Source organism: Salmo trutta, chromosome 3 (genome assembly GCF_901001165.1).
Source record: "Salmo trutta chromosome 3, fSalTru1.1, whole genome shotgun sequence".
Taxonomy (NCBI): domain Eukaryota; kingdom Metazoa; phylum Chordata; class Actinopteri; order Salmoniformes; family Salmonidae; genus Salmo; species Salmo trutta.
This window is the reverse complement of record NC_042959.1, coordinates 32,254,448-32,267,436: the sequence shown is the minus strand read 5'-3', so window position 1 is coordinate 32,267,436 and position 12,989 is coordinate 32,254,448. Positions and strand designations below refer to the sequence as shown.

The window sequence follows — 12,989 nt, the reverse complement described above, 5'->3', positions numbered from 1 at the left end:
TAACCTAGTAGTCTAGCGGTAGTAGAGATAGATGGTAGTACGCTGCAGAGTTGGCACCGACATCTCCTTGCAGCATTCCAACTGCTCCAAATTAGTCTGAAGCAATCTGCGTAGGCTTGAGTGCATCCTGCCTTATTCATTTGGGCGAGCCAGTGTGCACAGCCGTGTGCATGTTGAGCAATGGTAATGTTTTCCTCTCCATAATGCTAACTTCTCATCTCAGCTCATTGGACTTGCTTGTCCTTGAAGTGCCTCGGGATAACTGTGCCTTGTTCTATCTTACTCTATCTCACTCTCTTTCTCAGTGTGATTGGCAGGGCCAGCTCCAGGCGTAAGTGACATAAGTGGCCGCTTAAAGCCCCCAGCACTAAGGGGCCCCCGACCCGAAAAAACGATAAATATATATATATATATACTACTGGTCAAAGGTTTTAGAACACCCACTCGTTCAAGGGTTTTTCTTTATTTTTACTATTTTCTACATTGTAGAATAATAGTGAAGACATCAAAGCTATCAAAAAGCACATATGGAAACATGTAGTAACCAAGAAAGTGTTAAACAAATCAAAATATATTTCATATTTGATATTCTTCAAAAGCCACCCTTTGCCTTAATGACAGCATTGCACACTCTTGGCATTCTCTCAACCAGCTTCACCTGGAATGCTTTTCCAACAGTCTTGAAGGAGTTCCCACATATGCTGAGCACTTGTCGGCTGCTTTTCCTTCACTCTGCGGTCCGACTCATCCCAAACCATCTCAATTTGGTTGAGGTCGGGGGAGTGTGGAGGCCAGGTCATCTGATGCAGCACTCCATCACTCTCCGTCTTGGTCAAATAGCCCTTACACAACCTGGAGGTGTGTTGGGTTAGTGTCCTGTTGAAAAACAAATGATAGTCCCACTAAGCTCAAACCAGATGGGATGGTGTATCTCTGCAGAATGCTGTGGTAGCCATGCTGGTTAAGAGTGCCTTGAATTCTAAATAAATCACAGACAGTGTCACCAGTAAAGCACCCCAACACCATAACACCTCCTACTCCATGCTTTACGGTAGGTACGACACACGCGGAGATCATCCATTCACGGACACCGTGTCTCACAAAGACACAGTGGTTGGAACCAAAAATCTCCAATTTGTACTCCAGACCAAAGGACACATTTTCACCTGTTTAATGTCCATTGCTCATGTTTCTTGCCCAAGCAAGTCTCTTCTTATTGGTGTCCTTTAGTAATGGTTTCTTTGCAATTGGACCGTGAAAGCCTGATTCACGCAGTCACCTCTGAACAGTTGATGTTGAGATGTGTCTGTTACTTGAACTCTGTGAAGCATTTATTTGGGCTGCAATTTCTGAGGCTGGTAACTCTAATGAACTTATCCTCTGCAGCAGAGGTAACTCTGGGTCTTCCTTTCCTGTGGTGGTCCTCATGAGTACAAGTTTCATCATAGCGCTTAATGGTTTTTGCGTCTGCACTTGAAGAAACTTTCAAAGTTCTTGACATTTTACGTATTGACTGACCTTCATGTCTTAAAGTGATGATGAATTGTTGTTTCTCTTTGCTTATTTGAGCTGTTCTTGCCATAATATGGACTTGGTCTTTTACCAAATAGGGCTTGTTGGCTGCTTTTGACTGGAATTGTATATACAAAAGTATGTGGACAACCCTTCAAATTAGTGGATTCGGCTATTTCAGCCACACCTGTTGCTGACAGGTGTATAAAATCGAGTACATAGCCATCCAATCTCCTTACTGAAGAGCTCAGTGACATTCAACGTGGCATCGTCATAGGATGCCACCTTTGCAACAAGTCAAATCGTCAAATTCCAGCCCTGCTAGAGCTTCTCCGGTCAACTGTAAGTGCTGTTATTGTGAAGTGGAAACGTCTAGGAGCAACAACGGCTCAGCCGCAAAGTGGTAGGCCACACAAGCTCACAGAATGGGACTGCCGAGTGCTGAAGCGCATAAAAATTGTCTGTCCTCGGTTGCAACACTCACTACAAAGTTCCAAACTGCCTCTGGAAGCAACGTCAGCACAAGAACTGTTCATCTGGAGCTTCAGGAAATGGGTTTCCATGGCCGAGCAGCCTAAGATCTCCATGTGCAATGCCAAGCGTCGGCTGTAGTAGTGTAAAGCTCGCCGCCATTGGATTCTGGGTCAGTGGAAACGGGTTCTCTGGACTGATGGATCACGCTTCACCATCTGGCAGTCTGACGGACGAATCTTGGTTTGGCGGATGCCAGGAGAACGCTACCTGCCCGAATGCATAGTGCCAACTGTAAAGTTTGGTGGATGAGGAATATTGGTCTGTGGCTATTTTTCATGATTCAGGCTAGACCTTTAGTTCCAATGAAGGAAAATCTAAAAGCTACAGTATACAATGACATTCTAGATGATTCTGTGCTTCCAACTTTGTGGCAACAGTTTGGGGAAGGCCCTTTCCTGTTTCGACATGACAATGTCCCTGTGCACAAAGCGAGGCCTGCACAGAGCCCTGACCTTAACCCCATCGAACACCTTTGGTATGAATTGCAACGCCGACTGCAAGCCAGGCCTAATCGCCCAACATCAGTGCCTGACCTCACTAATGCTCTTGTTGCTGAATGGAAGCAAGTCCCAGCAGCAATGTTCCAACATCTAGTAGTGGAAAGCCTTCCTAGAAGAGTGGAGGTTGTTATAGCAGCAAAGGGGGGACCAACCCCATATTAATCCCAATGATTTTGGAATGAGATGTTCGACGAGCAGGTGTCCACATACTTTTGGTCATGTAGTGTATATATATATATATATATATATATACTGAGTGTACAAAACATTAGAAACACCTGCTCTTTCCATGACATAGACTGACCAGGTGAATCCAGTTGAAAGCTGTGATCCCTTATTGATGTCACCTTCAATCAGTGTAGATGAAGGGGAGGAGACAGGTTAAAGAAGGATTTTTAAGCCTTGAGACAAAAGAGACATGGATTATGTCTGTGTGCCATTCAGAGGGTGAATGGGCAAGGCAAAATATTAAAGTGCCTTTGAACGGGATATGGTAGTAGGTGACCGGCGCAACGGTTTGAGTGTGTCAAGTAATGCAACGCTGCTGGGTTTTTCATGCTCAACAGGTTTCCGTGTGCATCAAGAATGGTCCAAACACCCAAAGGACATCCAGCCAACTTGACACAACTGAGGGAAGCATTGGAGTCAACATGGGCCAGCATCCCTGTGGAACATTTTCCATATCTTGTAGAGTCCACGCCCTGACGAATTCATGCTGTCCTGATGTCAAAAGGGGGGTGCAAGTCAATATTAGCAAGGTGATCCTAATGTTTTGTACATTCAGTGTATGCACAATTTTTTTTTAGGAATTCAGTCTGGGTCTCAACTTACTTTTGAGAGTTAGAATAGTAGAATACACTCAGTGCAATGTTTTTTATTTGGCTGTGCAGTAGTTTTTGTCTTGTTATGTCAGTCACTGACAGTCACTCAATTAGCATGTCAGCTAACAATTTTTAGATTGGTAAGTTAGTCTAGCCAGCAATCTTTATTTGTAGTAATCACACAGGGCAGGTATCCAGGGGTCCCCCACTCTCACTCCGATATTATTGACATGGTAAGTCTTGGCAAAATGTGTAGAATTGTAGCTTTAATACATACATTTTTCTCTCCGTTGTCAAGAGGTCCACTAAAATGTTTTGCCCACGAGGTAGGGGAGCCCCCCCAACCAATTCTCGCTTAGGGCCCCAAAAGGCCAGGGCCGGCCTTGGTGAGTGGATTTAGAGCCCTTTGTTTGTGGAGCTGTTTCGACATCCTCTGACAATGATTTACATGCTGAATCGAATACCTTGTAAATAAACCAGGATTAGTCCTCAACAAATCCCTTTTGGGACAGCCACATCGACAAAAACACACCGTACAGAGACAATGAAAGGCACAACTTATTTCCATGAACTCAAATCCCTCTCGCTTGTTGACACAAACCCCCACACCTCTACTCCGGTACACAGCTTACTGTGAGATGACTGTCCTCATTTAAAAAAGAGCCTAACAGATCGGAGTGGATTCAGTGTCGTCTTTCCCTACTCGATACTCTTCAAAGGGCTATGGCAAGGTGGCAGGAGAGGTGTGTCAATGTTTACATTTTCCCATAGCCCTATCTAACTGCCAAACGAAGGATGAGGAGAGGAGGAGGGAGGGTTGATGTTTGCGTGTGTTTGTAGCGGGTGTGAGATGAGATAAAGACGCTTCCGTTATTCTCTTTGATTCTTTTGATCAAATGTAATTGAATTTTGCCCGTGCTGTGTTTGTGTGTGTGTGTGTGTGTGTGTGTATAATGTAAATGTGTGTGTGTGTTTGTGTGTATAATTCAATGTCATGTAAATGTGTGTATGTGTGTGTAATGTAATGTAACTGTATGTCTCCTCGCAGGGCTCCATTGAAGAGCGTCTGAAGCAGCTGCAGGATGCCCATAGAGACTTTGGTCCTGGATCCCAGCACTTCCTCTCCAGTAAAGGCTCCTCCACATTCATTAGAAGCTGTCGCCGGGTGCTGTGACGCTCTGTGCCACGCTGTGCTATGCCTGTATAGTGGCTGGGGGCAGGATGGGGGTGGGATGTTGAAAATGCGGATGGGTGGGTGGGTGGGGGGGGGGGGGGGGGGGGATTAGAACATGGTTGGTCACAGTGTGAAGCTGTGTGTGTGACTGTGTTGTCTGGGTCGGGTGACGAGGGGGCAGGCTTTGTACCTTGAGCCCCCACTGAGTCACAGCAGCGGTAGTGTGTGTCTGTGCTCAGTCACGTGTGTGTGCGTGCGTGCTGCTCTGTGATGGTGGTGGTAGTTAAAGGGAACCCCTACTGTCCTCAGTCCCCCCCCATCCAGCTCTGCTGTGTCAGCACTGTCATGCTTCTGGGGCTGATCTCTTTATCCCTGCCAGGAATGTGTGTCTGTGTAGCTGCCTCACTGTGTTCATTGTGACAGTGTCCTTGTGTGTGTGTCTCCCTTAACTTCCCAGCCATTCCAGTCTAGCTTATTCCAGTCCCAGCTAGCTTACCCCTGTAGCTTACTGCTAAAATGCTACATTTAACGGGTCTTGTCAATATTCCTCCTCCGTCTCCCATATATCCCATTAGCCTTTGCAAACAACCTAATCCTCTCTGAGACTGGACACAAAAGGCTGCTTTTCCCTTCATTCAACTTTAGCTCACCTGTTATGTGATGCAGCTCTCCCTCTGTGGTGCCTGAATGTTCACAGACGGTCTGGGTTGATGCGGGGCATGCCCTAAATGGCACCCTTTTTCCCTATTTAGTGCACTATACCCATAGGGCCCTGGTCAAAAGTAGTCCACTAAATAGGGAATAGGGTGCCATTTGGGACATGATCATGGTCAGTGGTTATGTGCAAATGGCTTTTCATGCTTGATGTGCCTCAGCGATTGATTTCCCCCTCACTTTCAGGTTCAGTGCAGATACCCTGGGAACGCGCCATCTCTCCAAACAAAGTGCCCTACTACATCAAGTAAGTCCAACTGTGTGTGTATGTGGGGGGGGGGTGTATGTGTAGTACATCAAGTCCAACTGGGGGACATGAGTGCAGACAGTCCAAAAGTGTGTGACGAAAAAAGGTCTTTAGGTCATTGTTGAAAAAATACATTCACTTTGCTTGAGATGGCAGTTTTGAGTTACCTGGAGAGAACACATTCATACTAAGGTATCCCTCGGAGAACAGTATTGAGTTACCTGGAGAGAACACATTCATACTAAGGTATCCCTCGGAGAACAGTATTGAGTTACCTGGAGAGAACACATTCATACTAAGGTATCCCTCGGAGAACAGTATTGAGTTACCTGGAGAGAACACATTCATACTAAGGTATCCCTCGGAGAACAGTATTGAGTTACCTGGAGAGAACACATTCATACTAAGGTATCCCTCGGAGAACAGTATTGAGTTACCTGGAGAGAACACATTCATACTAAGGTATCCCTCGGAGAACAGTATTGAGTTACCTGGAGAGAAACACATTCATACTAAGGTATCCCTCGGAGAACAGTATTGAGTTACCTGGAGAGAACCCATTCATACTAAGGTATCCCTCGGAGAACAGTATTGAGTTACCTGGAGAGAACCCATTCATACTAAGGTATCCCTCGGAGAACAGTATTGAGTTACCTGGAGAGAACCCATTCATACTAAGGTATCCCTCGGAGAACAGTATTGAGTTACCTGGAGAGAACCCATTCATACTAAGGTATCCCTCGGAGAACAGTATTGAGTTACCTGGAGAGAACCCATTCATACTAAGGTATCCCTCGGAGAACAGTATTGAGTTACCTGGAGAGAACCCATTCATACTAAGGTATCCCTCGGAGAACAGTATTGAGTTACCTGGAGAGAACCCATTCATACTAAGGTATCCCTCGGAGAACAGTATTGAGTTACCTGGAGAGAACCCATTCATACTAAGGTATCCCTCGGAGAACAGTATTGAGTTACCTGGAGAGAACCCATTCATACTAAGGTATCCCTCGGAGAACAGTATTGAGTTACCTGGAGAGAACCCATTCATACTAAGGTATCCCTCGGAGAACAGTATTGAGTTACCTGGAGAGAACCCATTCATACTAAGGTATCCCTCGGAGAACAGTATTGAGTTACCTGGAGAGAACCCATTCATACTAAGGTATCCCTCGGAGAACAGTATTGAGTTACCTGGAGAGAACCCATTCATACTAAGGTATCCCTCGGAGAACAGTATTGAGTTACCTGGAGAGAACCCATTCATACTAAGGTATCCCTCGGAGAACAGTATTGAGTTACCTGGAGAGAACCCATTCATACTAAGGTATCCCTCGGAGAACAGTATTGAGTTACCTGGAGAGAACACATTCATACTAAGGTATCCCTCGGAGAACAGTATGAGTTACCTGGAGAGAACACATTCATACTAAGGTATCCCTCGGAGAACAGTATTGAGTTACCTGGAGAGAACACATTCATACTAAGGTATCCCTCGGAGAACAGTATTGAGTTACCTGGAGAGAACACATTCATACTAAGGTATCCCTCGGAGAACAGTATTGAGTTACCTGGAGAGAACACATTCATACTAAGGTATCCCTCGGAGAACAGTATTGAGTTACCTGGAGAGAACACATTCATACTAAGGTATCCCTCGGAGAACAGTATTGAGTTACCTGGAGAGAACACATTCATACTAAGGTATCCCTCGGAGAACAGTATTGAGTTACCTGGAGAGAACACATTCATACTAAGGTATCCCTCGGAGAACAGTATTGAGTTACCTGGAGAGAACACATTCATACTAAGGTATCCCTCGGAGAACAGTATTGAGTTACCTGGAGAGAACACATTCATACTAAGGTATCCCTCGGAGAACAGTATTGAGTTACCTGGAGAGAACACATTCATACTAAGGTATCCCTCGGAGAACAGTATTGAGTTACCTGGAGAGAACCCATTCATACTAAGGTATCCCTCGGAGAACAGTATTGAGTTACCTGGAGAGAACCCATTCATACTAAGGTATCCCTCGGAGAACAGTATTGAGTTACCTGGAGAGAACCCATTCATACTAAGGTATCCCTCGGAGAACAGTATTGAGTTACCTGGAGAGAACCCATTCATACTAAGGTATCCCTCGGAGAACAGTATTGAGTTACCTGAGAGAACCCATTCATACTAAGGTATCCCTCGGAGAACAGTATTGAGTTACCTGGAGAGAACCCATTCATACTAAGGTATCCCTCGGAGAACAGTATTGAGTTACCTGGAGAGAACCCATTCATACTAAGGTATCCCTCGGAGAACAGTATTGAGTTACCTGGAGAGAACCCATTCATACTAAGGTATCCCTCGGAGAACAGTATTGAGTTACCTGGAGAGAACACATTCATACTAAGGTATCCCTCGGAGAACAGTATTGAGTTACCTGGAGAGAACACATTCATACTAAGGTATCCCTCGGAGAACAGTATTGAGTTACCTGGAGAGAACACATTCATACTAAGGTATCCCTCGGAGAACAGTATTGAGTTACCTGGAGAGAACACATTCATACTAAGGTATCCCTCGGAGAACAGTATTGAGTTACCTGGAGAGAACACATTCATACTAAGGTATCCCTCGGAGAACAGTATTGAGTTACCTGGAGAGAACACATTCATACTAAGGTATCCCTCGGAGAACAGTATTGAGTTACCTGGAGAGAACACATTCATACTAAGGTATCCCTCGGAGAACAGTATTGAGTTACCTGGAGAGAACACATTCATACTAAGGTATCCCTCGGAGAACAGTATTGAGTTACCTGGAGAGAACACATTCATACTAAGGTATCCCTCGGAGAACAGTATTGAGTTACCTGGAGAGAACACATTCATACTAAGGTATCCCTCGGAGAACAGTATTGAGTTACCTGGAGAGAACACATTCATACTAAGGTATCCCTCAGAGAACAGTATTGAGTTACCTGGAGAGAACACATTCATACTAAGGTATCCCTCAGAGAACAGTATTGAGTTACCTGGAGAGAACACATTCATACTAAGGTATCTCTCGGAGAACAGTATTGAGTTAAGCCCCTTCCCTGACGTCTAATTTATTCATCAAATCTCCATCCTTCCTGGTTGGGCTGTGTTTAACTTTCAGCTCTGAGGTGTGTGAGTGGGGGGGAGGTTGTCGGTGTGTGTGCATCCATCCATACACGTGTGCGCACATGTGTACTGTGTGTGTGAGTGTGTGTGTGCCTTGTACGCGTGAGTGTGTTTTGTCAGCGTATCTCTTTTACAAATGAGTGTATTTATTTTCTTAATCACTGCTGTTAGCCCTGGTGGGCTCCGTTTGGCCTCTCTGCTGCCCCCGTTTGCCCCCCCCAGCCCCAGTATCTCTTCTCCCCCCCCCCCCCCCCCCCCCCCCCCCCGTGCTGCCTGATAATTCCTTATGGGCTGTGTAATTGTGCCACTGGAGGGGAATATCTGATGGGCCCTCTGTCGGGCACCTAATCGATTCCAACAGTCTTACACAGGTAATAACGAGCGCTGGAGTGAAGTGGCCCCGGGGTCCTGGCAAACTTCCTGCTCGGGGCTCGCTCATTTATTTAACTGTGCTCGTCATTTATTTATTGGCTATCTTTTTCTCCCCTATATATTTTCCTTTTCCTGCGCTGCGCTGCTCCGTGTAGCAGTTGCTGGCAGGGATTTGGGTTGAGTGCTCAGATAGGTTGTCTGTTTAATGAAGTGTAGAGACAGTAGCAGCTCTCTGTGTGAAGCCTCTTACATGGTTGCCGTAGCTCTGTCAGAGCAGTAGGGTGAAGCGGTAGTAGCAGCTGGTACACAGTGAAGGGTGAGGAGTGACCGCAGTGGAACATTGGTCCTACTGCCTTGTTGTTGCTGCGTGTCTGAGCTTTGCAGGTTCATAAACTCAGAATTGGAAACAACTCTGTCTACTTTCTCCCTTGTTACACTGTACCTGTCTCTCTTTTCTTCCTCCTCTCTACACTATCCTCTGCTCCCCCCACCCTCTCTCTAAATTCTTCTTCTTTCTCTTTGCTCTGTTTCTTTTTTCCTCTTCTCCAACTACTTTACTCTTTCCTCCTGTAACTCTGTCCTCCTTTGCTCTCCACCTCTCCCCCTCTCCACTCTCCCCTTTCCCCTCTCCCTTCCTCAACTCCCTCAGCCATCAGGGCCAGACGACATGCTGGGATCATCCAAAAATGACGGAGCTGTACCAGGCACTGGGTAAGACAGAGACAATTAAAGAGTTCCCCCTCTGAGCTTTTTCAACGTAGGTCCTCACCGGCCACCTCCGCAGGGGCCTCGCCACCGTCACCCCGTACCTCATTAAGGCCCCGTATTTCAGACACCCCCGAGATGGACGACACTGGTCTCCTTAACCTGCGGGACCAATTTGCCGGCTCTGTGATTATCTATTTCCTACATTTAAATGAATTGTGATTAAATGGCATCGGACTCCTTTTATTAATGGGATCTGAGTGGGTGTGTCCACACACACACACACACACACGTTGAGATGCTATCAGGGATGGAGGGAGCGGAATTATGTAGCAACATGGCCCCTGCTAATGACTCACTGACGGACTGATAAATGCGGGGAGAATGAGGGCAGACGAGGGGTGGTCTGTCTCATCTGGAGGAAGACAGTGGGAGGGGGGAAGGATGGAGAGAGGGAGAGAGAGAGAGAGTTAGATGGAGAGATAGGGAAGCGAGAGAGGGAGAGGGGACGGGAGAGTAGAAGGGGGTAGAGAGAGAGGGGAAGGGAGAGTAGAAGGGGGTAGAGAGGGGGTTTGTTTTCTCTCTTGTCCTCATCCTCTGATCTTCTCTTTTTCATTTTTTCCCTCCCTCCCTCCCTCCCTCCCTCATTAGCGGATCTAAACAACATCAAGTTCTCAGCGTACCGGACGGCCATGAAGCTGCGGCGGGTGCAGAAGGCTCTGAGATGTACGTATTGTGTTTTAAAACCTCCTTCATTGGGTGAGAAAGCTGGAGCTCCAGAGCAGTGTGTGTAGGCTTTTGTTCCAGCCCGGCTATAACACACCTAATTCAGACAGAAAAGGTCTTCCATTTTAGACCATGATTAGTGAGATCAGGAGTTGCCCATTCCCTTCCTTAACTCCTAGGGTATATCTGCCACCAAGGTCACCACTACCAATCGAAGTCATTGATTAGCCTAGCGCTAACTAGCTAGCTGCAACTCCTCATCCAACCAGCTACAACCCTTTCTATCCATCGTTAGGACTAAATCACTGTCATACATGCTAATTAAACTCATTAATTGGCCCAGTTAAGTTACATGAGGGGAGGTAATTAGCCAAGGCCATGTGGATGAGTGAGGCATAAACGTGCTTATGTGTCCTCCAGGATCAAGCGTAGTAGCCTTATCTTCCACTTTCCAGACATCCCCCCTCTCCTCCTCTCCTCCATCCCTCCCTCCCTCCTTCCTTGGCTCCACCTGACCCTGAGTCAGCCCTGCGGCCATGCTTCGCCATGGTTGGCCGCTCACATCCTTTTCCACGCTCTCTCCATTCACACACTCTCTCTCCGTTGTCCATCTCTCCACCCCTCTCTCCAACCCAACCCTCTCTCTCCGATGCGGGGAAATGGCCTGCGAAAGCACAGCATAAATGGACCGCTGAAAACGATACCCTCCTATTGCTTTCTCTCTCTTCCTCTCTCTCCCCCTCTCTCTCTCTCTCTATTTTTCTCTCTCTAGCCCGCCTCATCGTGTGCTGGTCTGCTAGTTCGTGTCGTTAGGAGAATTAATTGCCATGCTGCCATAGTAACTACTGAGTCTCTCTGCCTCTCTGCCTCTCTGCCTCTCTGCCTCTCTGCCTCTCTGCCTCCCTGCCTCCCTGCCTCCCTGCCTCTCTGCCTCTCTGCCTCCCTGCCTCCCTGCCTCCCTCCCTCCCTCCCTCCCTCTTGGTATGGATGATTGAGGAAGGCTCTACAAAAGCACATCTAAAATGTATTTTAGTGTCTCCTCTCCTCTCCTCTCCCAACCCTAACCCACTCAAGCCATGTCCTCTACTCTCCCAACCCTAACCCACTCCAGCCATGTCCTCTCCTCTCCCACCCTAACCCACTACAGCCATGTCCTCTCCTCTCCCAACCCTAACCCACTCCAGCCATGTCCTCTACTCTCCCAACCCTAACCCACTACAGCCATGTCCTCTACTCTCCCAACCCTAACCCACTACAGCCATGTCCTCTCCTCTCCCATCCCTAACCCACTACAGCCATGTCCTCTACTCTCCCAACCCTAACCCACTACAGCCATGTCCTCTCCTCTCCTCTCCCATCCCTAACCCACTCCAGCCATGTCCTCTCCTCTCCTCTCCCAACCCTAACCCACTCCAGCCATGTCCTCTACTCACCCAACCCTAACCCACTCCAGCCATGTCCTCTCCTCTGCCAACCCTAACCCACTCCAGCCATGTCCTCTACTCTCCCATCCCTAACCCACTCCAGCCATGTCCTCTACTCACACAATCCTAACCCACTCCAGCCATGTCATCTCCTCTGCCAACCCTAACCCACTCCAGCCATGTGTTCTCCTCACCCAACCCTAACCCACTCCAGCCATGTCCTCTCCTCTGCCAACCCTAACCCACTCCAGCCATGTCCTCTACTCTCCCAACCCTAACCCACTCCAACCATGTCCTCTCCTCTCCCAACCCTAACCCACTACAGCCAGGTCCTCTCCTCTCCCAACCCTAACCCACTCCAGCCATGTCCTCTCCTCTCGCAACCCTAACCCACTACAGCCATGTCCTCTCCTCTCCCAACCCTAACCCACTACAGCCATGTCCTCTCCTCTCCCAACCCTAACCCACTCCAGCCATGTCCTCTACTCTCCCAACCCTAACCCACTCCAGCCATGTCCTCTCCTCTCCCAACCCTAACCCACTACAGCCATGTCCTCTCCTCTCCCAACCCTAACCCACTACAGCCATGTCCTCTACTCTCCCAACCCTAACCCACTACAGCCATGTCCTCTCCTCTCCCATCCCTAACCCACTACAGCCATGTCCTCTACTCACCCAACCCTAACCCACTACAGCCATGTCCTCTACTCTCCCAACCCTAACCCACTACAGCCATGTCCTCTCCTCTCCCAACCCTAACCCACTACAGCCATGTCCTCTACTCTCCCAACCCTAACCCACTCCAGCCATGTCCTCTCCTCTCCCAACCCTAACCCACTACAGCCATGTCCTCTCCTCTCCCTACCCTAACCCACTACAGCCATGTCCTCTACTCTCCCAACCCTAACCCACTACAGCCATGTCCTCTCCTCTCCTCTCCCATCCCTAACCCACTACAGCCATGTCCTCTCCTCTCCCAAACCTAACCCACTACAGCCATGTCCTCTACTCTCCCAACCCTAACCCACTACAGCCATGTCCTCTCCTCTCCCAACCCTAACCCACTCCAGCCATGTCCTCTACTCTCCCAACCCTAACCCAC

The 12,989-nt window shown here is 47.8% G+C and overlaps 1 protein-coding gene across 2 annotated transcripts in view; it reads left to right on the top strand.

Moving 5' to 3' along the window:
• drp2 (dystrophin related protein 2) overlaps nucleotides 1-12,989 on the top strand; it is a 202,217-nt gene that overhangs the window by 139,492 nt on the left and 49,736 nt on the right. For both annotated transcript variants that reach the window (XM_029731055.1, XM_029731052.1), the window contains exons 9-12: nucleotides 4,416-4,494; nucleotides 5,442-5,502; nucleotides 9,682-9,743; nucleotides 10,389-10,463. In XM_029731055.1, the coding sequence (XP_029586915.1) occupies nucleotides 4,416-4,494; nucleotides 5,442-5,502; nucleotides 9,682-9,743; nucleotides 10,389-10,463 (277 nt within the window). The remainder of the gene's footprint in view (nucleotides 1-4,415; nucleotides 4,495-5,441; nucleotides 5,503-9,681; nucleotides 9,744-10,388; nucleotides 10,464-12,989) is intronic.